The sequence below is a fragment of the Nelumbo nucifera genome, chromosome 5 (assembly GCF_055504915.1).
Source record: "Nelumbo nucifera cultivar China Antique chromosome 5, China Antique-T2T, whole genome shotgun sequence".
In the NCBI taxonomy this organism is placed as follows: Eukaryota; Viridiplantae; Streptophyta; class Magnoliopsida; order Proteales; family Nelumbonaceae; genus Nelumbo; species Nelumbo nucifera.
The window spans coordinates 47,744,037-47,771,326 of record NC_142653.1 but is presented as its reverse complement, the minus strand read 5'-3'; the positions used below and the strand labels follow the sequence as shown (position 1 = coordinate 47,771,326).

General features: G+C 35.0%; 1 protein-coding gene across 1 annotated transcript in view; it reads left to right on the top strand.

Moving 5' to 3' along the window:
- Positions 1–27,290, top strand: part of LOC148791550 (uncharacterized) — a 94,848-nt gene that overhangs the window by 64,986 nt on the left and 2,572 nt on the right. Inside the window, exons 2-5 of the mRNA XM_088888225.1 lie at positions 7,886–8,056; positions 13,639–14,794; positions 24,862–25,661; positions 25,812–26,678. Coding sequence (XP_088744351.1) covers positions 7,886–8,056; positions 13,639–14,794; positions 24,862–25,661; positions 25,812–26,678 — 2,994 coding nt within the window. The remainder of the gene's footprint in view (positions 1–7,885; positions 8,057–13,638; positions 14,795–24,861; positions 25,662–25,811; positions 26,679–27,290) is intronic.

Below are 27,290 nucleotides of genomic sequence, written 5' to 3'. Positions count from 1 at the left end.
ATCCTAGAGGTTGCATCACCTCTTTTTCATTTACTTGGTGGGTGGTGATTCCGTCTCCAGCCCAAGTCACAAGTGAGCCCATTTTCTGACGCTTACAATCATCAATGAAGAGAATGAAGTACCTGATTTGTTCGAAGGATATCGTTATCATTAGTCCACAGACATTTGTATGTACAAGCTATAGGATTGCTTTGGCTCTCCATGCACTGCTTGATAGAAACAATTTTCAATTTTGCTTACCAAGCAAGTATCCTTCACATATGTCATTCATCAATTGAATGGATAGAAGATTCCCCATCATGTTTTTTTTTATGAAGTACTTTTAGCAATCACCAAATTTTTATTTTTGTTGTTGTATATCATGCATGAATCGCCTTTGAAGAGCAAAGACTATCCTCTTTCCACCATTTGCCCAACACTTAATAGATTTGTCTTCAATCTTGTGACTAACAACACACATTTTGTATGAATTGTATCCCATTCCTTGTCTTAATAATGATAGGTCCTTTACCTTCGACCTCTAATAATTCTCCATTGCTAGGCGTGACTTGTGACTTAACTGACTTTCCTATATCTTTAAAGATCTTCTCATTACCTGTCATGTGATTACTGTAGCCGCTATCCAAATACCAAGTATCATCCTTCACTTCTGAAGCAGCATGACAAGCGTAGAATAGATAATTATTTTTATCGTTCTCTTCAGAGTAATTAACTTGTTGTCTTTCCTTAAGACAACAATCCTTTTCTACATACCAAATTTCTTTACAATTTTGACATTATGGTTTTCCCTGAAACCAATAATCTTTCTCAAGATGACTAGTTTTCTTGCAAATATGGCATGGCAAATATTTTCCTTTTTTTTTATCTATCCTAATATTTCCTCCATTTTTCTCATTTCTACAACTTTCATCTTTTTCGAAATTTTCTCTAAATTCTCTTTCACCTCTTTTGGATTTTTGAGACCTTATATTGAGCTTGGGTTGATAAGTGTTCTCTATAGAGCTTTCATTACACCTACTTACTCTTTTTTCATAAGCTTCTAAAGAGCCTACCAATTTTGTCACTAAGAGAGTGGTGATATCTTTTGTCACCTCAATAGTGGTTATTATTGGATTATATTTTTCTACACACTAATTGATTGACAATTTCTCTTAATCTAGAATAATAATTTTTAATGGTCTAAGAATCCTTCATTTTCATATTCTCCAAATCCATCTTGCACCTTTCGCACTTGTAGCACCACAGATTCTTGAAAAAATTGGTTACATTACAAGAAATTTCCCATAAGCCGGCGGCTTGTATCCGGCGGTCGTGTGCCATGCCAACAAATCCCAACAACATCAATGCACAAATTTGCCCGCTCACGTTTTGAGTAGGAGCCGGCGGTCAAATTTTAAGAGGCCATATAATGTAACCGAATGATGAGTCCCGGCAGTTATTACTTTGAAAAAAAAAAAAGAAAATAATAACCAATTGACCAGTGAAACAGGGGTCCCGCCAAAACAGCTATGTCGCGCCAAAGGAGGGATTCGTTAAACGTAATGATGAATATCTCTCACTTTAAATCATCCTTTCCTTGAATCTCGATGCCATATCTTTGTTCCTCCATTTAACTTATCATTTGAGAACTGTGAGAATCCATGCATAGAGTTCGATTTCAAGAGAACTGTGGATGTGAGAGTGGAGATTTCAAGATAACTGTGGATCGGTTGTGAATATATGCTCAGAGAGAAGGATTTGAAGCCACAAATTTGTGAATAAAGATTTGAAGATTTGAAACTAGAGGGTTTGGGTTGAAGCCAGAAGATTTGTTCCTGGTACTCCATTCCTACTTGTGCGAATGATATTCATCTTCTCTCCTTTCTGATTTTATATTTTTTTTCTTATGAGATATCTTTATTTATATATCTTCACCTCTCTTTCCCCTCATATGCAGGAATTTCATCCATCAGCCTCTAGTTGGTACCCCAATCTTTTGTGAAGCCCTAAATAGAAGACATATTGGATTGTTGAAGCATAAACACGGCAGTAGGTCAAGCCAAATTCAAACGTAGGTATGTCAAAGCATAAAGAAATCATTTGAGGAATAAAGAATATATATCTGTCTTCATGTTCAAATTTTTGGAGATGGAGAATTTAGGTTTCTTAAAGAGTTTTTTATTTAACATTTTATTGGGGTTTCTTCTTTACTAGTTATGTACTATTTTCTCGACTCATAGATTTCCCTTACTATCATCATCTTGTAAGCAAAGCCCTATTGGGTGGGGAAACTATAGGTGAAAACACAATAAAAATTGAAAGTGGCAATAATTTTTCTCTACTTCACTACAAAAAACTAGACAATTTTCTACTTCACTAGTGGGTACAGTCACTACTATCAACTCATAGGAATTTCTTTTTCTGTAGAAAGTAGCCAAGGATTCATTAGGATTCAATTTATAGTGTTTTTGATCCCCACTAAAGTTGCACCCCTAATTTTATTTTTCTGATTGGTAAAAAATCTCAATTACAACTGATTGACTATATCTATCAACCTTCAGCCTCAATAAGATTTATAAAGTGTTTTTGATCCCCACTCAAGTTGCACCCCTAATTTTATTTTTCTGATTGGTAAAAAATCTCAATTACAACTGATTGACTATATCTATCAACCTTCAGCCTCAATAAGCAGGGCAATAGAGTTTTGTAGAGAGTCAGTCCAGATGAGGCAATCAGAGTAATAAGCACCTCACCCAAAAATAGAGCACACAACCTAACTTTCTCATCCTGACCTAATACATGGTTTAAAATATAGAAAAAAAAACCAATCATAAACCAACAAGACCATTGACCTACACAAATAGACGGAATACCAAAGTATTCTTTAAGCATGTAGCAACATTCCCATGCTTGGAAACTCATTGATGGTATTATAATCATAGAAGTTTTCTTCATTGATACCCTTATTAGCAATGAAGTTGGTACACTTGTTGCCTTGTTTTAATGTTTAAGAAAAGGAAAGGCTCATGCCAACATTTGTTTTCTTTATTTTTTGAAAGATACATTGCTAGATGCCAACTTGCCAAGGGTGTGGGTATTTTCTCAATGAATATATCAAACAAACATTGGTTATCATTCTAAACCACTATTTCCAAAATGTTGTGAGATCAGAAAATCTGAAGGCCATGAAAGCATTAAATTTAGTACAAATTGAGGTTCCCTCACTATAAAAATTATGGAAAGTAAGCTTCTTATAAAGTAAAATAGTCGCATGATTTTTGCACATTAATGCTTTGGTTGCACCCTAATCACAAGAATTGTTATTCTTTCAAATGATATGTATGCTGAATGGTATATAAAACTAGTGATATATCAAAAACTTAGATCTTTATTTTATAAAATTATTATCATCTTGGCATTGCCTAGGAGCCCACCTGGGCAACTAGGTACCCCACTGTCACCCAGAATCACCTGATGTGTTGACAAGTATGATTAGCAGTTTACTTTAAAACAATTGAGCACATCAAGAGGGGGTTCATGTCTACAACCCTAGTTGTTGTGATCAAATCAAAAAGACCAGATGATTTGGTCTTTTGAATTTAAAACTATAGGAATTGTGTGTATATTTTATGGTCAGTCACAATAAAATGCTTCAACCAAGGCTGCAGAAAATGCATTTGGACCTGCTGGTTATTTATTAGTAGCTGACCATACTTACATGCTTGCTTGATGGATGTGCATTCAATTGCAGATCCAGCACTTGATCCCACTTATAGATAATCAGTAAATCAGGAGTAGTGGGCTAGGTGAGGTCTGTAAATGGATTGCATTTAACAATATCTGAGTCCAATCTGAATATTGAAAAATGACATCTGAATCCAATCCGAATTCTGATCAGATTTGAAGATCCTGGGTTCGAATTTGAATCCTAATGAACTTGGATCAGATTCAAATTTAATCTGACACTGCTTTAATTTTTAAAATACGAAAAAAAATTTAAAAAGTTGATGACTTTTTAATAAATTCATATAAATATGACATACTAAATATATTATATATATTTTCATATATAATATAATATACAATTATATATTTTATAATTTCAAATATGACTATCTAAATTTATATATTAAAATCAATGAATATTATAATATAATCGAATTTGGATTTTAACTGGATTGGATGGAGTTAAATCCACATCCAGTAATGCAAATTGCAAAATCCAGATCCAATCTGATTGTGTAAACACATAATCCTAATCCAAGATATTTGGATTGGATATCAGAACAGACATCAGACTTTCAGAGGCCATTAACAACCCTAGGCTAGGTGAGGTATATTTTATTTTCCTGTACAACCATGCCTAGCATATCCAAATTTTGCCAATTGATCAGCTATAGAATTTAGTTCCCTAGGAACCCAATTAAGGTTGACATGCAAGGAACCCAAGATGTCTCTGGCCTCTGTCAGATAGTGGGCTAACCTCCAAGGTCATCCTTCTCTCCTAACCATTTTATTGTGTTTGCAGAGTTTTGTCTTTTGCAATTCAGAGACTTGTGAGGATAGCTAGAATTTCAGCCTTTGTTGAGTGAGATGCCCCTATCAAACTAGGGGTGTAAACGGATCGAATTCGAATCGGATCAGGCAATATCCGAATTCGAATCCGATTAGAAAATTTGATATCCGAATTCGATTTGATATCTGACGGATATTGAAAATTAATATCCGAATTTGAATCTGATTAAATATTTGAATATTCGATTCGATTCGAATTTGATTAATTAATTATTTTAGCTAATTAATAAATATATAAATTATTTATATAACTTAATTATTATATATATTATATAAAATATTTTATATAAGAATTAAATAATCGGTCGAATTCGGATATTTATCGAATCGAATCAGGTCATATCCGAATTCGAATCCGATTAACTATTCAGTAAGAATAGGATATCCAAATTCGACCGATTAAATATTCGAATTATCCAAATTCGATTCGATTATGTCGAATATCGAATTCAAAATCGGATTTTCGAATACCGTTGACACCCCTATATCGGACCACTAAAAACCCACCAAATTTTGACATCCCTCTTCTTGAACAGACCACCAACCCCTGCTGAAACGGGGTTACCAATGGCACTACCATCAAAATTTACTTTCAACTCCAACACTTCTGGTATAGGACAGCTTCTGGTAATAATACTTAATGGTCTAGGAGATGAACGCAAGATCTCTAACAAGTTCATTTGAAGATCACCCATCAAGATGCCTTTGAACTCAGAGGTTGCTTAACTGAGACTTTATTATCCCTCACTCCCTCCTTAAAGTCTTACTCACTGGTTGTTTTGAACTGAAAGACTTTATTGTTCCTATTTATTATCCGTCACTTCCTCATTAAAAACTTTATTATTCATATTCTGCCTTTGAACTCAGAGGTTGTTGAACTAAGTCTAGCAATTCCTATTTGTTTTGATTTAAGTCAAACTGGTTTTAATTTTATTCCAGATTAAAGTCTTTCTAAATTTGAATAATTTTATTCCAGATTATCATGCCCAGCTGTGGAAAATTTGAATGAGTACCCTCCATGTTTTAATTTTCTAAATCCTTAACTAGATTTCTGGTCCTTGAGGTAATTTGGGGTCAGTGGTTTGAGTAGATTTTTAAGAAGGCACCAATCTGGTCCTTATCAAAATAAGAAAATGGCACCAATCCGGTGCTTATCAAAATGGGTAATCTGGTCCTTCAGGTAATGGGTAACTTCCAGGAAGGCATGCTTGGTCGCCCTAGCTTCCACTTCAGCCCCTGCCCCACCTAACACCCTTACAGTGTTGAATTATTCTTAGGACTGCATTCTGGAAACTCGGGGCCCCACAGGGCATGCCCCACATCACATTCCAACCGTGTATTGTAAATAAACATCATTCTTTCAACGACAAGTAGAAGAGATGTTCCCAATGCACATTGAGATGAGCCTGTGGGGCGCTGATGTGATTTCTGTGGTGTATTTGAGTATATCCTACTTTTTTACGAGAATTTGCAAGAGAAATCTTCTTCTGTGTTCCCTAAACATTTTTTTTCTTCCCTTCAAGATGGGTGAAGATCCCATTATCAAAATAAGAACTTGGGTCAGTTTATCATCTTTGAGTTTGCTTGTATCTACATAATCCCATGGCAACATCAGTCTATCCCCCTTTGTGAGTTTGGTAAAATAGAGAGTATTTCAGGTTAGCATTAATTTAGCATTTTAGTTGAGTAGAACAGATGATTTCATGTTAGCATTAATCCCATGGCACCAATCTTGATTTGTTGCATGCTAGTTGAGTAGAACAGAGGTTTCACTATCACTTGACTTGAACTACTTTGATGAATTGGTCTACTGTCATCAATTTGAGACTGTAGCATGATAGGTTTTGGTTTGTTGCTTTACCCAGGTAGCTTTGCATTGTTAGCTTTTAGAACTCGTTGGCAACAAGAATGAGGTTTGAACTCAAGTCAGACAGGTTGTAATAGGATATCTGATATGAACTGCCTTATTGTCATCTACAACCAAATAATAAAACAGAATAATAAAGGTTTGTGTCAAAAAAACCAGGTTGTGACCTTTTGAAGTTATGTTGCAATGAGCTAAGTACTTGATTGGGGGTTGTAAAGGAGAGTCTAGAATGGGGATTACCTTTGCTATGAGTAAATTTGTAATTTCCTTGATTTTGTCTTGCATCTTGTGTATTATCTAGCATGCCACTCATGAATTGGGCCATCAGGAGATTTTAAATTTATTAATACAATCACTTCTGTTGCTTATCAACAACAACAACAATTCATATGCAGACTTCAAATTGAGTACCATGTCTGTGTTGTAAACTGCTTACAGCACCAGTGAGTGATTTTTACAAGTTGGAGTGTCTAGAAAAAGCTAAAGAGCAGACCAAAAAGGACATGGGTTGAAGTAGAGAAATGATTTAATGGACCACAATTTAACAGTAAATATAGCACTGAACATAGTAGCATGACAGAACAGATCCAATGTAGTTGACCCCATATAATTGGGACAAAACTTAGTTGATTTGAGTACATGTCAGAGGTATAAAGGCGTCCTCTCTAGGAGGAGGGGATGAGACAAAGTCAAAAGTTTTGGGAAGGATTCAATCATCAAGGTGGTTGGAGATCAGGGTTACCTACAGAACTACCACCAAAATTTAGCTTTATTCTGTTGAGGAGGAGATCAGCTTACATGAATAGTGGGAATGAGGAAGAGGAGCCTGCTACTGTACTCCAACCTCAGTCATCTACTGTAAAAACCTTGAACAGATCCAATGTTTTCAGCCAATTTAAGAAATCGGTGGTTATGTTTTTCTACCAATTCATCCTTTGATTTTCCTTTTCCTTGGAAGATCCTAGTGTTCCTCTCTTCCCAGACTGCTGAAACAATAGCTGATCTCGTTGCTCTCCACCCTGTCCCTTTTATTTGGTTATCAGAAGCTCGAATTGAGTAGCTATTGTTTGGTAGTGTTTGTTTATGTTTCTCTACTTCGTTTTATCAAGTTCTATTCCCCTGGCTTTTGGTTTTTGGTAAGTTTAGATTTGTGGGTAGTGAGGTTCAGATTTGGTAAGTTTATAAAAAAAAATTAACGTGAAAAATAATAGCATTCCTATATTTAGTAAGTGCTCATGAACATGACTTGAACCATTGGTGCCAAAAATAGTAGCAAAATATTTCACACGAATTCCTATAAATTTCACGTGTTAGGATTCCATTTTAAGTAAAACTGTTGCTTTGTCCATACCATTTAGCTTTTAGTATATATATGTGATGTGATGTTATTTTAAGTTTTAACTTGCAATTTTTGAAAAGTAATATTTGAACTAATGCTTTGTTTATGTTGTTCTGCCTCCCTAGATGTAAATGAGTGTGAAGATCCGAAGGTCAATTCATGTGAAAGTATTTGCATTAACACTATAGGATCTTACTACTGCTCATGTCCAAAGGATAGTTATGGTGATGGTATAAAGAATGGGAAAGGCTGCACGCCGAAAAGCAAAGTTTTTCCGGTGATTAAGGTCACTCTAGGTAATCCTCTTTTTTTTTTCTTAAATAGTAAGGTATTATTTATTAAAATAAAGTATATAATATGTATACATTTAACAGTACACAGACAATGCCTCAACTGAAAAAGGAAATAAAAGCCATTATGGGGCTTATACCCAATCCCACATATATAGGGGTGCAAGTTGGGCAGATTGGGCTAGGTTTTAGTTAAATCGAAGCTCAATCATAAGAATTGGGCCTAAATCTTGAGTTGAGGTCAAGTTTAAATTAAAAATTCAAATTTAGTTCATACTAAAATTTGATGCATTTGGATTGGGTTGGGTGCCTAGCCAAACTTGGGTTGAACAATCAGTTCACACTAAAAATTGATATGCATATACATATATGTGTGTGTATGCATGTATGAACATATGTATGGTTTATTAAAAAAAGTATGCATGCAAATGTATCTATGTATTCGAATATAGATGTATATATAATCAGGTTAGGATCAGGCCAGGTCCGGACTACCTAACCCAAAATATTAAGAAGTCTGAACTTTTAGGCTTGAGTCCAACTCAAGAACTGATAATCTAAGGCCAGCCCATTTAAGCCTACAGGTTGGATCGGTACAAGCTCAAGTTGCAACCCCTAATCCCACATAGAATCGGGATTAAGCCTAGTAAAATAAATCTAGAATTAATCAAATGCCCAAAGCAAACATGCCCCTCAAAACAATTACACCCTACAAACCGAAAAGCTCAACATGAACCTAAACAGGAATATAGAAACAGCCAGAGTTGTCTACCTAACAGTCATGGATCTTCCTCTACCTCTTCTACCCATATCTCTATTACTACAAACTCCCCTGATGTTTGGCGTCACCACCACCTCGTCATAGAAATCCGCTAACTTTTTGAATCTTCTACAAGAGGAGGTAACCTAAGCTTTCAAAGGACCAATCCAAACTAATTCTCTCAAGATCCGAATCAAGTCTCAAACTATAATTGTGAGTCAAAGGGCGGGACTTCATTATTGAAACTTCTTTGTATCTGAGACATCTGTGCACTAATCCACTTATCCAAGTGTGAAAGACACTCTAAGGAGTTTTCCAAAGATTAATGCCTGTTCTATGTAGTGGTTCATGTTCATGTGCCAGTTTGAAATACTTGACCTTTGGTCTTGAACCCTCCTCTTTTTTTATTTAAAAACTTGGTTTAGTTCTTTGACCCAATGGAGTGTGTGATAAACCCTGAAAACAAGGTGAGTGCACACCTCTAAAACCAATCCAGAGGTAGTAGTTTCTTTCCTTATTGTGGTATTCGACAACATGATTTGTCTATATCTTTATCCGGTAACCAACCAACCAAACAGTTCCCCCCACCACTCTTGGGTACCAAGTCAAGCTTGAGCATATTCTGAACTTTTCTCACTGGGATTATCCCTTTGGACTGTAAACACGGTATCATTAGAAGAGAGAGCAAATATTAAGGGTGAGCAATCGGTTTATTGTTTAAAAATTAAATTGAATAAACCAAAATTTTCAAACCAATGTTTGAAATGGAAAATCAGATTGAAACTGAAATAACTAAAACCATAATTTTTTGTTCGATTGTTTATTAAAACTGAATTTCTTTAAAATATTAATATACATCAACATATTAATATATATTATACAAACACAAACCTTGCTTAATTTGGTTTTTTTAGTTAATGGAAGTACTTAACTTGAAAGTTAAAACCAAAACCAAAATTTTGTAAAACTAAATTAATCGATCCGAATTAATTAAAAATCGAAGTAACCAAATAAAAAAAATTAAAACCAAACCAATTTTTTGATTTTATCGGAAAATGTTCACCCCTAGCAAGTATGAGATAGAGACTACAATTGGGTTCACCAAAGGGTAACAGATTGGTTTCAGATGTAGGTTGGAGCCACACCACTCAGCACTGCCTTTTTTACGTCAAAAATGCACTTGTTCCAAATTTGGACAGCATGCCCAACCTTCAATGAATTGAGAGGGTATAAATCAATGGTGTTGGCCTCACAATAAAAAAAAAAAACAGAAAACAAACTGGGAGGGAGAAAATAGCACATTATAGAGGTTAATCATTTACCAACCTATCAACAAAGCTCTGCCATTCATCATGATCACCATTGGACTAAGGCCATCACAACTGGAAACAAGAACCTAGGTATTTCTACTCTGTCTGAAGCATTTTATTGTCTTTAGTTGGTCCTTCCACCACGAACTAAGGCCACTTAGGGCCTACTGGTTCATACCATGACAATCTCAACTAACTTTTATTGAAGATAATGTTCAGGGAACAAGACTGAACATTAAACTGAAAAGGGTAGAGGTTTATGGGTAAGAGATTCATCCACACTCAAACTAGAGGTCAAACTATGATGACATGGCACATATATATCACATGTTATATAAATATTATAAATAATATAATACAAATAATGTAATGATTAAATGTGATGAATAAATGGCTAGTTTTTTAGTTTTTAAAGCAATTGCTCAAGGTTCAAACCTCCTAACACACATTTTCTTTAAAGGGATTGACTATGATATGGAAAAGATATGATATCGGAAAAATGTCTCACCATTAAACTGGAATCATAAACATGATAGGCAATCAGTTGTTATTTATCAAAATTGTGGGCTTTTGATTGGTCAAAACTCTTTCGACACCATGTCTTTCCAGCACCAGAGGTTTTCTCTTCTTTAAAATACATGTGTATTAATATAATATGTAAATTAAGATTCACAAATGAACATAAATGCCTTCAAAAAATAAATGAACACAAATTGTATTAATGGTAACAAGACAGTATGCATGAAAAAAAATGTCATGGTTCAATTCTTTCCATTTTCATTTTGAAAATTTCACACATTTGAGACATGGGTGCATTTTGAAACTGATTGAGGGTGTGAATTTGGTGCCATTGAGTTCTAGATCCATGGAGGGAAAAACAATTTCCTCCTAGTTCTAGAGTTTCAACATTTTCCACTGCCAAAAACTTAAACCCACTATCTGCACAACCATTCTTCTACCTATCAAGACAGCCCATAAGTATCTATAAAGATAGTGATTAGATGTTGCCTATTGAACAATGAAAAAACAAAGTGCATTGCTCCAATAACTTCGTCCTTAAATTAAAAAGCAAGATGCCATTTATTCCATTCCATTTTCTTAGCTCTAAGGCGGCATTGTTTTTTGGATTTTGAGGTGGGGGGTGGGGGAGGTGGGAGTTGGTCAATGGGATTTTATTTTCCATTGACCAAGAACTCCATGATTTTTTTTTCAGATTTATGTGGGGCCTACGGAAAATTTATTTTTTGGGTAAGTGATAGCCATCTCCTAAGTGGGTATTAACTTTTCCACAGGGGGAAAGTTGCCAATACTTGGATGGGACAAAAAACACTCATTTTAATAATTGATTTTTATGGCTAAATTGGTCATTGTCTTATTTACCTAGGAAATAAAAAACATGAGTAATGTACTTACCAGGGTAAGTCTTTCTTGGAAAACACTTACCCATTACCCCAGTAAGTGTTTTTTGATTTTGAGAGGGGGGAAGTTGGTCAATGGGATTTTAGTTCCCATTGTCCAAGAGATCCATGTTGTTTTATTATTTCTTTTAGATTTATGTGGGGACTAGGTAATATTGTTCCCTTGGTTATACCAATCTCCCATGTGGTTAAATAACTTTCCCACTTAGGGAAAAGTTGCCAACACTTTGATGGGTAAGTCTTTCCTGGAAAACAGTTACCCATTGCCCCAGTAAGTATTTTTTGATTTTGAGAGGGGGGAAGTTGGTCAATGGGATTTTAGTTCCCATTGTCCAAGAGACCCATGTTGTTTTATTATTTCTTTTAGATTTATGTGGGGGCTAGGTAATATTGTTCCCTTGGTGATACCAATCTCCCATGTGGTTAAATAACTTTTCCACTTTGGGAAAAGTTGCCAACACTTTGATGGGACAAAAATGCTTATTTTAATAATAACGAAATTTTATGGCTAAAACAGACATTGTTTTATTTATTTGAGAAATAAGAAAACATGGGTAAATAACTTATCGAAGGGAAACAGGACCTAAGCTTTTCTAGGTTTTCCAGGATTAAGCTGCCCAATTTTCTACCTACTAAAGTTCTGAGCAACATCCTGAGAAATAAGCTACCAAGAACCATTAGAGAAAATCTTCCTACTCCCATAAGCTTTTCTCAAAGGCAAAGACACTACTGGAAGGTCCAAAAACAAGAAATGACACTCTTCTCTACTCAAAAACTCCTAACACAACCATTAAAGAAAAAAAAAATCCCTTTATAAATTATAATTAGCACCAACCTGTATATCTTGACCAGCTATTTTCATCCAATTACTTTAAAATATGTAGGCACGACATTGTATGCATGCTAAACCAGGAGAAAGAAATTTTCTTTATCAATTAAAGATACACCAATAGCTATAATTAAAGAAAGAAAGAACAACCAATCAATTCATTTTTATCAAATTGCATGTTTGCACTTCAGCTCATGCCAACTTATAATGGACAAGACAGTACTTGACGTGCACATAGATTTCCATAAAGTTCATAGAGCCGGTATATCATACCATGAACTCATGAATTTTAAAAATATCGTGACTATATATTTATTAGTACAGAAATGAATTTTCATATTATTTTAAGGGGGCATTCTTTTTTGGGATTTTAAGAGGGGGGAAAGTTGGTCAATGGGAATCAAATGGGATATTGGTTCCCATTGACCAAGAATCCTATGTTCTGTTTTTCTATTTATGTGGGGACCAGAGAAAGTTTACCTAGGTTGGTAAATAATTTTCCCACTTGGGGGAAAAGTTTCCAACACTTATATGGGACAAAAATGACCCTTTTAATAATGAATTTTTATGGTTAAAATGGTCATTTCCTTTTTTGCTTGGAAAATAAAAGAACATGGGTAAATACACTAACCTGAGTAAGTGTTTCCCAAGAAAAAAATTACACAGATAATTACATTTACCCAGATAAATAAATTACCAAAAAGCAAACGGGGCCTAAATCTAAGTAACTCTATATGATTATAAGATATTTATGACATTTTCATATATTTTAACTAGTACAAAATCTAATACAAAGTCTTATAAGAGATTAATTCAATAACCATGTCGAATAACATTTTGGAAGATGGGGAAAAACTTTGGCTCTTTGGGCAAAACAGCATGGGTTGTTTTAAAGATTCTCGTGCATGAGATATTAACATGGCTGTGGGCTATAGAGTATTTGCAACCGACATTCTTTTTTTGTCAAAAGATAAGTAAAGAATTGAATGGGATTATGCGCCACATATAGAAACCTCCAAAACAGCTTAAGGTGTTTTCTTTTTTCAAATAGCCAATGTTTTTCTCGAAGATGGAAATGACCTCACATAAAAAGTACCAATATATATATATATATAGATCAACATCTTTAAGTATTATATATCAATTCAGTTTCAATTATATGTGCTATCACTTAACTAAACAAACGATCATGTGATATTGACTGTTTCTGTTTCACTCTCTCTTCCATTTTTGTAATGGATGTATTAATAATCCCTAAACATGGCATGCAGGTATTGGCTTTGGGATCTTACTTTTCCTCGTTATTATTTCTTGGTTATACTTTTTCGTAAGGAAAAGAAAGCTCATGAAATTAAGAGAAAAATTCTTTGAACAAAATGGGGGATTTCTTTTACAACAACAATTATCTTCATATGATGAAGGTGGTTTTGAGTTCATAAAGATCTTTAGAGCAGAAAAGCTAGAGTTGGCAACTAATAATTATGATGCAGATTGCATCCTAGGGCGAGGAGGACAAGGCACAGTATATAAAGGCATTCTACCAAATCATCGAGTAGTAGCCATTAAAAAGTCCAGAATAGTAGATGAGGGCCAAATTGAGCAATTTATAAATGAGGTTATCATTCTTTCACAAGTTAACCATCGAAATGTAGTAAAGCTTTTAGGATGTTGTTTAGAAACTGAAGTTCCATTATTGGTTTATGAATACATCTCCAATGGAACTGTTTCTGACCACATCCCTAAAAAGCATGGGGCTCCCTTGATTTCTTGGGAAGATTGGTTGAGAATTGCAACAGAAACTGCCGATGCACTTGCTTATCTACACTCTGCAGCCTCTATACCTGTCATTCATAGAGATATCAAATCTGCGAATATACTATTAGATGATAATTATGCTGTAAAAGTCTCTGATTTTGGGGTTTCAAGGTTACTTCCTATGGATCAAACTCAAATAACTACATTAGTACAAGGAACTTTAGGGTATTTGGATCCAGAGTACTTCCACACTAGTAAATTAACAGAGAAAAGCGATGTTTATAGCTTTGGAGTAGTTCTTGTGGAGATCTTAACAGGTCAAAAGCCCCTGTGTTTTGAAAGATCAGAAGAACAAAGAAATCTAGCTACATATTTCACTTCATCAATGAAAGAGAATCGGATCTTTGAATTAATTGAGAATCAATTTGTAAATGAGGGAAATTCTGAACAACTTCTCACAATTGCTGAGCTTGCAAAAAGATGCCTTAGTGTAAGAGGTGAAGAAAGGCCCACTATGAAAGAAGTATCAGAAGAACTAGAAGGGTTGAGAAGGGAGACACATCCATGGGTTCAACCAACTCATCAGGAAGAGAGTGAGCACTTACTATCTAATTTCTCAGACCTCTATCCTATATCATTAAGTGATTACCCTTATAATGCATCTGGGCAACATAGCATGGAGAGCAGCAAGACAATGTCAATGAAATTTCCTCGCTGAGATGGTCTAACACATGTTATATTAATAAGTGCATGCCCTCTTTACATTTTATGTTTATGGTGTTTGAAATGGTGTTTTATCACATTTGTAGATGAACCATATCTAAAAAGAGGCTATTGTTCTGGATAAAGGATAAGTTAACTTCTTATGTTGATACATGTCGGTGTATACCTTTTCTGATAGAAGAGTACCCATCCTTAGGTAATTGTTGTAGCAAGAAAGAAATAATGTTTCAATGTATTGCATAATTTTATTAGATATGCTCAAGACATGTTCTACAAGTTACCTATTACTCATTTCTCATTTTTATGGGTCAAAGTAATGATAAAATGCATATATTATAAATTAAGGCTTCTTAGATTATATAATTCAAAGAATTATACGTCATTCTAAACATGTGTTGATTGATGTTTTACCATCTTATCTGGAAAATATTATTACCTTACATATCCACAGTGATATTTGTTTGGTTTATTCATTATGTCATGTATAAGTTCAATATAAATATGCCTAGAAAAATTAAATAATAATATGATTTAACTCCATCATCAAGAGCCACATCAGAAGCCATGCAAAAGATTTTACAAGAAAATAATATGTAGTTTTTCCTAAAAGTGTTTGCTTGTCTACCCTGTCACAACTTTCAAAAAATTAATATTTTACATTATGCAATTCAATCTCTTTTTTCTTAACGAAACCCTTGATTATCTTTCTAACACATGGAGACAACTAGGTTAACTTTTGGAAAATCTAAATTAAATATTGTGGTGATCTATCGAACTTTAGCTTTAGCTATTAATTAAGGAGCCCACAACCTCCTTGGAAGACAAAGCATTAAGCTTTTCAATTATGCCACTTTAGTTGTTATCAAATGGCTCCTTAGACAAAAGATTTATGTAGTAGAGAGGCTGAATCTTCCAAAGAAACACAATGTTTTACAATATATGAATGAAATGAACATATGATTAATATTGTCTAAAAACAATCATATATACAATAACTCAAATTAAATATGGAATTTCAATCTCCTAGTTGTTGTTATAGGCATAAGGATGAACTGTTTAACCATTCCAAACATCATAATTCTGTTGGATGTTTAAGAAATGTGATGGTAATATATATATATATATATCTTTTCTACCCTGATCATGTTCACATCATCTAGGTTCTCAAGTGGCCCCACCTATCGATCATAGGAGAAGGGTACCTAATTCCTTCCCTCTCTCATCCAAGCCTCTCCTAGATTGGTTTAACTAATGCCTTGGGTTTGAACTCATTATCGAGCCAAAACAATTTTAAACATAATTGTCAGGTTGTCTCATCACCTCCGTTTTGCTTGACTAATGAGGTGATGACTTTAACTCAGCTCAAATGAGTAGTTTTCTGATGCTCATAGATTGGAGACTCCACTATGGAGTTCTTGGATGGTAGGTGGGGCCCACATGGAGGCCATTTTGCTTGAATTGTTCTTTTTTATGAATAAGCATGCTTTTATTTTTTCTGTAAAAAAAGAGCATGCTTTTATTTTATCGCTTTATTTCATAATGATAATTGCTTCGTTCTTGTTAGTTGTTGCTTAATTGTTTGATACTTTGCTTCTCCCTTCGTATGGTTGCTGACACATTGTCTACACACATCATCTTTTATTAGAATTAGAATCACTTTGTGCTATAGGAGAAGGCTATAAGCTTAAGCCACTGGATCAATGTACTTGTTGGCCGTGCTGAAAGTTCTTATGAGCTACCAATCTAAAATGCTCATTTGTTCAATAGGTAGAGGTTAGAAGGCTAGCAACCTTGTGGAACCATTGAGTCAAGATGTCAAACCCTCTCAGCATGTGTCACGCTCTATATTTCATCCTAATCATTTAGGACGTTAGCTATCTCAGCTTTACTTGCTTGCATGTTCTTTGCAGGGTGTATTTTAGAATAAATATATAAAAATCCAAAAAAAAGTAAGAAAATAAAAAAGAGGAAAATTATTATAAAAGAAAAAATCAAATCAAAATAAAAAATCATAAAAAAAAGAGAAAAAGAGGAAAAGAAATGAAAAAGATCAATTAGGAAGTGTTGCAAAATTTAATTTCAAAGGAAATGAGAGAAAAAGAAATAGTATAAAAAAAAAGAAAAAAAAGAAAGGAAAGGAAGATAATAATAGAAATATGAAACACTAACAATATAAAAGTATATATCCAAACAACTATAAAAAAATAATAAAATAGAAGAAAAGAGAAGGACAGAAAAATGAAAGAAGTGCAAAAAGAAAAGAAAAAAGATTAGAAAATGTCACAAAATCCAAAGAACAAATAAAAAATAAAATAAAAGAATAAGATAAATTGTTAGGATCTTGGCATAATTAATTAGGAAATGATAGAAAAGAAAGTAGTACCTAAAGGAAAGTAGAAAAAAAAGGAAAAGGAAAAATAATAATAAAAACAGAGAGAGAGAAGAAACTTTTTTATTTTGATTAAGGAATAGGATGAAATCCATGTTAGAAGAGAGAGAAGGAGAAAGTCAGAAATAAATAGAAAAGAAGAACAAATAAATAAAAAATATATAACAAAAAGGTAATTAAAAGAGGAAAAAAATAAAAAGAAAAGGGGGAAAGAAAGGGGAGGATGGAAGGTTACTATGGTCCAAGTATTAACGGAAGTGGTGCAAGATTAAAATAAATAAAAGGAATAATAGTTTAAAGGTAAAAATAATAAAAAATATAAAAATATGAAAGATATAATGATAATTTTAAATAACTAGAAAATTCAAAGGAAAATCTTGAAAGAAAGGAAAATAAAATAAAAAATCAAGAAAGTAGCAAAATAGAAAAAAAAAAAGAGAGGGAGAAAAAGCAACAAACAAAATCAAAATCCAAAAATCACTAAAAAATAAAAGAGGGGAAAAAAGAGAAGGAAGAAAGATTGGTGTAAATTTCACTGTGTTGTGTGCTAAAGTTTGGGGACTAGTGAACCTTGTGGCAGCTGAAGGTTCTCTAACCCTTTACCATTTGAGGGTTGTAAAGTATGAGGACCAAGGAACCCTCAAGCAGCACTAAAGGTTCTTTAACCATTCACCATTTAAGGGTTGTACACTAAAGTTTGAGGACCAATGAATCCTGTAGTGGCGCGCTGAAGGTTCTTTAATCCTTTACCCTTTGAGGGTTGTATGCTAAAGTCCAGGGACCAATGGACCTTGTACCTGTGTTGAAGGTTCTCTAATCATTCACCATTTGAAGACTGTACGCCAAAGCTTGGGGACCAATAAACCCTGTGGTTGCACTAAAGGTTCACGAATTATTTATCATCTTAGGGTTGTGCACCAAAGCTTGGGGACGAATTATGCCTATGGTTGTGTTGAAGGTTCTCTCCTTGTTCACACCTTGAGATTGTATCCCAAAAATCTATGTTTCTTCTTCTGAGACATAACGTTATTTAATTTTTTCCCTCTTAAATAGTCAAACATATATGAAATAATGGTCAGTGATGTCTGAGTATACATCATGCCCTCACCTGAAGCCTTCTTGTAGATGTCTGAGTATCTTGATGCCACCACAACTATATCAATGCATCGTAAAAATGGTCAGTGATGTTGTAGCCTTGATAGGAACCATGCATTAGGCACATGACATGGACTTGACCCTTATTGAGCTTGATAGGCCAATGTAAAAAGGAATGTTTCAAAGTTAGGACCCTACATCTATGGTTTTCCGTTTTGGCAAGAACCAAATGTGGCCGACATTGGAAGAAGCCGCATTTCTGTAATATATGCCGCTTAAGGATCAAATTATTTTCCCTTACAATTTGGGTATCACAATGGGCAACTCTCTTGCATTGTAGAAAGATGAACATCGACATGCCAGATGATTAGTCCATGAGCTTAGGATTCCTAGTGCGGAGAAGTGAAAGAAAGAACTCAGACTAGGATCCCAATATGGTAGCCAAATGGTAAAGGAACAAGCTATTGATGGCCATTGCAGGACACCTACTATTTCCTATTGACTAATATTGGGTACATGTCGCAATCACTAATGTATTATTAGAACTATTCCAACAACCATTTGAGAAGAGACCCACCATAGTGCCCATGATACTGGCGTAGTTGCTGAGAGTAACACATTGTCTTTTAAGAAGCTACACTTGAGTAAATGAGGTTGATTCCCCATATCTCTCATCCCCATGATCGCTATTTGATTTTTTTTATTTTTTATTTTGTTTTCGTTCAAACATGATGTATAAAGCATACTTTAAGCATGTGACTCATAGATAGTGACTAGATCAGTTGCTCGTGTCATGTAACAAGATTCTTTTCAAAATGATCCTATTAACACCTCTCAGCCTATGAATTTGATTGCTTCTTCATTAATAGAGTCCCAGGGTGCTGGCCTTTATCCTATACAATGAATATCTTAGACATCAAGAGAGATTTGATGAAGTGTTAACTCAATTTGATGCATATTTGTTGAATGGTCCCAATCAATACCACCTCTACCTCTCCTTATAACAATAGTGACCTAGTTGACTACACCGATATTCTTTCCTACTTTTGCATCTCCTCCCTTTATGACATCTATTGCACCCATCACAACTATTTCACCACTCCTTTGTCTTCACCAATTCAGCTTCTCAACTTATCCCACAAACTACATTCAACCTTCACATGTAGTCTTCATATTAGCCTCTTCCCATCATGTTTAGTGACAATAAGAACCTGTGTTCCATGCCACCTCTTATATTTCAAACCCAACTAGAAGATGATGTAGGGAAAGTTGAAAGACAAAATGTGAAAAGTGAAACGGGTACACAACTTGGGAGTTATAGAAAAGCTTGACGAGAAGCACTAGGACGTAGTTTGCTAATTTGAAGGAAGAAAAAAAAAAGAACTTGTGGGAAAAGTATCCAAAACTTTTTTATACCACTTTTTTTATAATATGGAATTAGTGTTAGGTCAAGCTAACCTAGAAGCTATGAGTGCAAAACTCAAGGGAGACATTTCTTGATTATGCATATCATGGTTTTCAAACTGTTATTGACTCAGACGATCGGACTGTTCAGACAACCGGTTCCGTTTTACCTCAAACCCGATCCCTAACCAAAAACCGTTAAATCAATCAACAACCTATTGTTCCGAATAGTGAACCATTGACCCATTCAATGTTCTTTTACCATTTTTATTTTTTATTTTTTATTATTTTTGTTAGAACAGACCGTCTATTTGAACTGGATGGTTAAACCGTCGACTCAAAAACCGGTGGCCAAATCAGTTCTATTTTCAGGTCGCTTTTTAAAACTATGATACATATAAGTAACAGGAAATGGCAATTAAATTGCGTCATCCCATGCCAAAGATAGAGATGGTCATTGCCTTCATTAAAACAATAAAAGATCCAACACCTAATTAGTACTATTGAGGTCAATCAAAGAATGTTTTCAACATCTAATTGATAGTATTGACGGAAAAACCTTGGGTTTCAAGAGTCAGTATTTATCACTTGCAAGAAAAGAATCTTCTTAAAGCAATGATTAATGTCATTTCTACTTATACTATGTTCTACTTCCTTTCAGTAAAATCTTTATGCATAGATTTGGTTAAGAAGCATAGAGCCTTTTAGTGGAGAAGTAGTGGGGAATTGTAAAATCGGTTAGTTGGGATAAGACTTCTCAAAGAAAAGCTGAAGGTGGAATAAGTTTTATGGACCTTTACTCTTTCAATTTAGCTTTGTTATCAAAATTGGCATGGAAAATCCTTAGGGATTCCTTGCCTACCATAGGCCCTTAGGACTAGAGGAGTGATCTTATTGGGTGAGAAGTTCTTCTGCAAGGGGTGAGATGGTTAGTAAACAGTGGGAATCTAATTAACAATTGGGATTTCTTAACATTGACGATTCCAGATTAATGGAGCCAAAACTAGGACTTGATAGCCTTGCTAAAATAGTAGACCTCATAAATGTGGGTGTCAAAAGCTTGAATCTATATATCATCAATTCTCTTTTTTGTCCCGTTTTTTCTCTTATTAAAATCAGTTTTCAAATTATCATACATTAAAAAATTATTAAATTTATTTTTAGTTTTTAAATATGAGTTTATTTTCATTTGTTAGAAATATAAGAGGAGAGTATAGAGGTTTACTATCATGCAACACGTGCACATGCATGTGCATACGTGTGTGCAGGGCAATGAGACACTTTGGAGATACACTTTGCTCATACCTCGTGTGGTTTGAGAAGAGCGGTTTTGACTTTTGATGTTTCAACCGTGATGAGATTAAGAGGCACTATTCAAAATTAATAGTCATTAATTGGTAACTACATTTTATAAAAATCATGTTTATATATATACACATATTTTTTATAAAAAGAATAAATAATATAACAAATTTATAAAAATACAATATAAATAATATATTTATAAATAAATAAATAACATATATATATATTATATATTTATATTTATAAATATATAACACATCAGATTGAATAGTGGGTAATATAAATCCGATACAATCGAAAAATCTGATCAGAGGTGATCCAAATTTAACCAATTTGCACACCTATGTACCTCAAGGAGTTTTAAAGCCACGGCCCCATGTCCAAGAAAACATTATACTTTGTGCCACAGCACAGTGTTTTCGATACAATAGTATTATAAAACATGGTTCAGTACCATTGAATTTGTCATAAAATTAAGCAATAACTCCTGAACAGACCCATTCCTATCCTATGGGCCTTCTCGCACATCTGAAAAGGATACCTTGGTAATTAAACAAATGAGCCAGACATATTATATCTTTATATTGCTTGCAATATGGGTTTTGGATGGGTGGATACAAGAGGCTTTTGACTTTGGAGCGCCTTATATGCCACTCCCAGCCTCTTAAGCTAAAGTTGTTGTTGGCCGGACTGATTGGTTGGACCAATGAGACCAGTTTTTGGGTGGTTTAATTAGACAAGTTGAACTAAAACACTAGGTTAAACCGGTTAATTGTTGACCAAGAAAACTTCCTGGTTCAAATTCTCATCGTTACTTTTGCTTGAAGAATCAAGTTTATGACATCACGTCTTGTGTGGAATCTGAAAATTTATTTTTAAAAAAGTAAGTGAAGAAACATTGCATGTATACAAATCAATCTAATAGCAAACGTACAGAACATTCAAGGCAGTCGAGGTGGGTCCCCTATCTGTGACTCCGATGACAATGTTCCGATGTATGCTGTAAGATTTATTTGTATCCCTTGATAAATTCAGAGTTTCTTAAAAGAGGAAGCTTTGCTCTTGCCTCTTATATGAATTACGAAAGCCCATGGTTTCCGTATATCCATCAACATCCAATACATTGTTTGGGACTGTTCAATAACTGTCCTAATATCTAATTGTTGACAAGGATAAAATTTTCAAAATCCAAACGCTGATCTGGACCATCCAAGCGATTCACCTCCATCGAACTTAGAAGCACTAATATATATTATTTATTTATTTGCTACATCGAATCACTAATTCTCTAGGTAATACTCCCCCAAATCTAACCTCAATTCCCCTACCAGTTTTGACTTTTAAGAAATCAATATTAGATATGAGAGCTCTTCGAAAACCCTATAAGAAAAGAAGCCTAAAAGAAGCCCTGGCCTGCAGGTTAGTTTAATTTGTTGTTGATCTGTGTTTCAGTTTTCCATATCCAGATTTTAAGCTTCCAGCATGTAGATGTTTCTTGAAAGTTAGAAGGGTTTTCAAACAATGTGTTTCTTAGGCTCGTATATACGTGGCATGCATTCTCTAGGAGCAAACAACTCTTTTTCCCTGTTTGGATACAGAATTTTAAATTTGAATAGGTAGGTATCTACATGATCATAGTAGTTATATTAATGATGAAAATAGCCTGCATGCATATCTTGTTGTCTAGCTTTATGGGCTTAATTAAAGTTTTCTTTGTTCGTTAATGGTTGGTACTGAAACCATATAATGCATTTTTGAACCAAATAACTAATGATCGTGTATTTGAAATCATTGCAGCTTTTTAATACATTTCATGCAGTGTAGTTTTGTCTATAAAAGCTAGTTAATAGATGTAGGAAAATGGGGTTACTATAACTTTAGAGATACTATCTTTAGAACGTTATTTGTTCCCACTCAGTTTCATTGAGTTTGCTGTTGGGTTACAGGCAAATCCGTTCCCAGGATACAACAGAACCTTAGGCGAGAATCTGCAACCAACAAAGTTGAAGAATCTCCGAAGAAACCTTCTGTGAGACTATAGCAAACCGGACTGAGAGAGAGAGAAAGTGAATTTCGAAAATGTGTATTTTTTAAGTCTAATTCATGCTCCTTAAATAGTTTATGAAAATGTATGAAGAAAAAGTAGGTGCTGGTTCAAAGAAGACACCTTGAACACTATTTAAAAAGTAGTTAACAGTTAATGACTATTAACTTTGAATTGTGCCTCTTGACCACACCTGATCGAATCATAACCGTTGATCTCATCAATGATCAGCATCGCACCAAAACTAAAGCCGCCATTCGTCGCACACGTGCGTGCAAAGTGCGCCTCATTGCGTCGCACACGTGCGCACGCGTTGCACGGTATCAAACCCCCATATTCTCCTCTACTATTTATAAGGATTTAAATCAGCTCCTATTAAAATACTGAAAACAAAGCTTATAATTTTTCAATGTGAGACAAGTTCAAAATCGAATTTTATAAGAAAAAAGTTAATTTTTCAATCAAATGTATAGATACAATTTCTCATATAATTGACCAATCAAACTTATTAGATTTAATATCTTGTAAGATTAAAATCCAACAATAAATACGGCTCAAGTATTGCACTTCGACTTTACAGAATTAATTGTATAAGCATCCTTCTATTATTTACACAAGCTTTGTGAAAAGCAAGCAGGCTATATATATATATATTTGAAAACAATGGGCTTACGAAAACTGGAAACTAAAGTTTTTGCTGTAGAGGTTGGTAAGTTCCAAACAACGTGATCAGTTGATATGTTATGAAACTGGAAAGTAAAATCAAATCAGATCTCATGAACCATGCAATATGCAAAAATGGTATAAAAATTAACAAAGGAATTTGATAATGCAATCAATTGAAAGTTAGCGCAATAATAATTTAATATTCTTAGATAGTCTGGGTATGGCGGTGTCCTGAATCCGTAGGTTGTGTTTGGTTTGAAGGAAAAGGCCGAGGAACGGAAAGGTAGGGAAAGGCTGTATTTTACACTGTGCTTGTGATGTTGAACATGGCCAGGATGGGCCCGGATTGGCACCTGCGCTTAAAGACATATATACTGGGCCAACCAGGTCTGATGGGTTTAGAAGTTTTGGACCCACCCTAGGCCCAGGCCTGAAAACTTATAGGCTGTCCCTACCTTTCATAATTGGTTGAATTATTATTATTATTATTAAATTTTGTTGTTATTGTTGTTATAATTCTCTCTCTTACTTTCTCTTGAGGCATGGTTTTTGTTCGCTAATTTTATTTGTGATTTCTTCTAGACTTTAAATAGTCCACTTTCAGTCTTATTCAAGTATGCCTTCATTATACTTCTTACAAAATATTATACTTCAAGTACAATGAATAAATACATAATAGTTGTGTGACACATTTATCAGTTAATTCATCTTCATCCAAATGTTTTTGTTCTGTTAGATAGTAATTATTCATTATTTTATTATTTTTGTCAAAATAATTAAAAATAAAAATAATAAAAAAGAAAAACTTAAACGTTTGGATGAAAGCGCATTAATTCGGGACATGTGTGACACAGCTATTACATGTTCATTCATTCATTGTGCTTACCTAACGTGCATATTACAGTCCGGCCCGTTCTTATATCCATATTGCGAGGTCCAGTAATTAAACGAAAAGCTTTATTTTCCTCTTTCGTGCAGGAACAAAACGATGATCTTGTTGACGAACAGTAAGAAGGAAATGCTTTGGCCCATGTTGCTTTATCTCATCTCAATAGGGATGTTGGTAATGAAGGCAGAGGCAGCAGCATCGACATTGTCTCACACAAAGCCTGGCTGCCCAGAGCTATGCGGGAACACTAGCATCCCCTACCCTTTTGGCATTGGAGATGATCCAAACTGTTTCGTCAATGGAGATTTTAAGTTGATCTGCAACACTTCTAGTGACTTTCCCTTACGGACCAAGAGCGGCCTACCCATTCTGAACATATCGTTGCAAGGTCAGCTTAGAACTTCCATTTGGGCAGCTGTCAAATGTTACATGGGAGGGAACCAAAGCTTGAATGGATATGACATATCTCTTAGACTGCCAGATACCTACAGGGTATCCAACACCAGAAACAGATTCACTGGTATTGGTTGCGATATGTATGGCATTTTGTACGACTTCAACCAGGAGGTCTACTATGTCGAGTGCACTTCATCATGCTTGAACGATACCACAATTACGGGGTCATCTTGTTCTGGCCTTGGATGCTGCCAAACCACGATACCCAAGGATCTGAGTTCTTTAGTCATACATATAGGAAGTTATGGCAACTTCACCAACACAAGGAATATCAGTAGATGCGCGTATGCCATTCTGTCAGATCAGGATTGGTTCACCTCACAAATGTTACCTCTCTGGAACATAAGAAATAGCGTGGAATACCTTATACAAACTGGGTTCAGAACGCCGATGGTACTTGACTGGGCAATTCGAAATGAGAGTACTTGCGAGGAAGCACAAAGCCAAATGATTGGCTATGCTTGTGGGAGTAACACCTACTGCACTAACTCCACAAATGGTCCTGGATATCTTTGTCATTGTATGCAAGGTTATCAAGGGAATCCTTATCTCCCTGATGGATGCAAAGGTAGGAATTCAGTTACAAAGATCTCTTGTTTCAGTACTGTTTAAATAGAAAAGATAGCATAATCGGATCAATTAGCCATTCAAGTTATTACAGTCTACTCAATCCAACACCTGATCTTTTATAACTAGATTATTTATTAAATGATATTAGAACATCCAAGTTATCAATTTGTTCAAAGGAAGGTTTTCAAGAGGGCTTATTTTGTATTTCCAGTGTTCGACTGGTCAGCTGCAAAGAAGACATGCGAAAAAGGAACTGCCAGAGATGAATTTAAGTTGTTCTGCAACAATGCCACTGACCCTCCTCAACTGGAATTGTATGGCCATAATTTTTTCATGGATGCTGAGAGATTCATTTTGAATATATCACTACAAGGCCAACTTACCTTGTCCATGCTGGCTGCTATCCGTTGTTATGAGGAAAATAGCGGAAGGTTAAAGGAATACAGTCTAAACATCCAATTGCCAAACGCATACAGATTCTCCAACACCAGAAACAGATTCACGGCTATCGGATGTAACACACTAGGCATCATGTCTGATTTCTATGCTGAGAAGTTCCAGAGTGGATGCATTTCATTCTGTCCATATGGCATGCAATCGACGGACCTATCTTGTAGTGGCATTGGCTGTTGTCAAACTGCAATACCAAATCATCTTGATACGTTTTTTCTGAAGCTTCAAATGTATGACAACAGAACCAACTATGCCTACACTTGGAATATCAGCAAATGCAGCTACGCTTTTCTCTCTGACCAAAGCTGGTTCACTTCAAATGCACCCTACCTATGGAATTTAAGAAATGAGAAGGAATATCTTGTAAATGTTGGGGTGAGAGTTCCGATAGTTCTCGACTGGGCAATTAGGAATAAGACTTGTGAGGAAGCACAAAGTGACAAGACCGATTATGCTTGTGGGGAGAATACCTACTGTTCTAACTCTACTAATGGCCCTGGATATCTTTGCTATTGTGTGGACGGTTATCAAGGGAATCCTTATCTTTCCGATGGGTGCCAAGGTATGATTTCACTTCTAACGTGTTATGCTTTACAATATAAATTTAACTAGGAAAAGGGTTCCTTATTTATTTTTTTATTGCTAATTAATATGTAAAATTTATAAAGAGGGAGCAGTGAAAAATAAGTACAAATCGCCCAGAAAAGCCAACCAAAAGTTCAAATCAGCCCCCACTAAACTGCCTCTACAACTTCGCACAGCATATGTCCGCCGTGTATCAGGAATATCTCCCAATAATAATACCAAGAAGGATGATATCATCATTGGGAGATATTCCCAATACACACGGGGATGTGCTGTGGGATGTTGTGGGGGGCTGATTTGGTTTCCACCAAAACTGCTATAAGTAAAAGCATAGCACTCAAATAGCTAGAAACAAAAGCAAAAGCATAGCACCCAAGGTATGATGTTCCCAATGCACGATTAAAACATGCTGTGTGGTCGGTGTGAGGCGTGCTCTGTGAGGAGCAGTTCCTCTGTCCCGGTCTATAGAAGCATAGTTTTCAAAATCAGACTGGACCAGACGGTCGGACCGGAAAAACTGGGAACTAGTCAGGTGACTGGTTCTGTTTTTTTCTAAAACCAGACGTTTGCAAAAAACGTTGATTTGGTC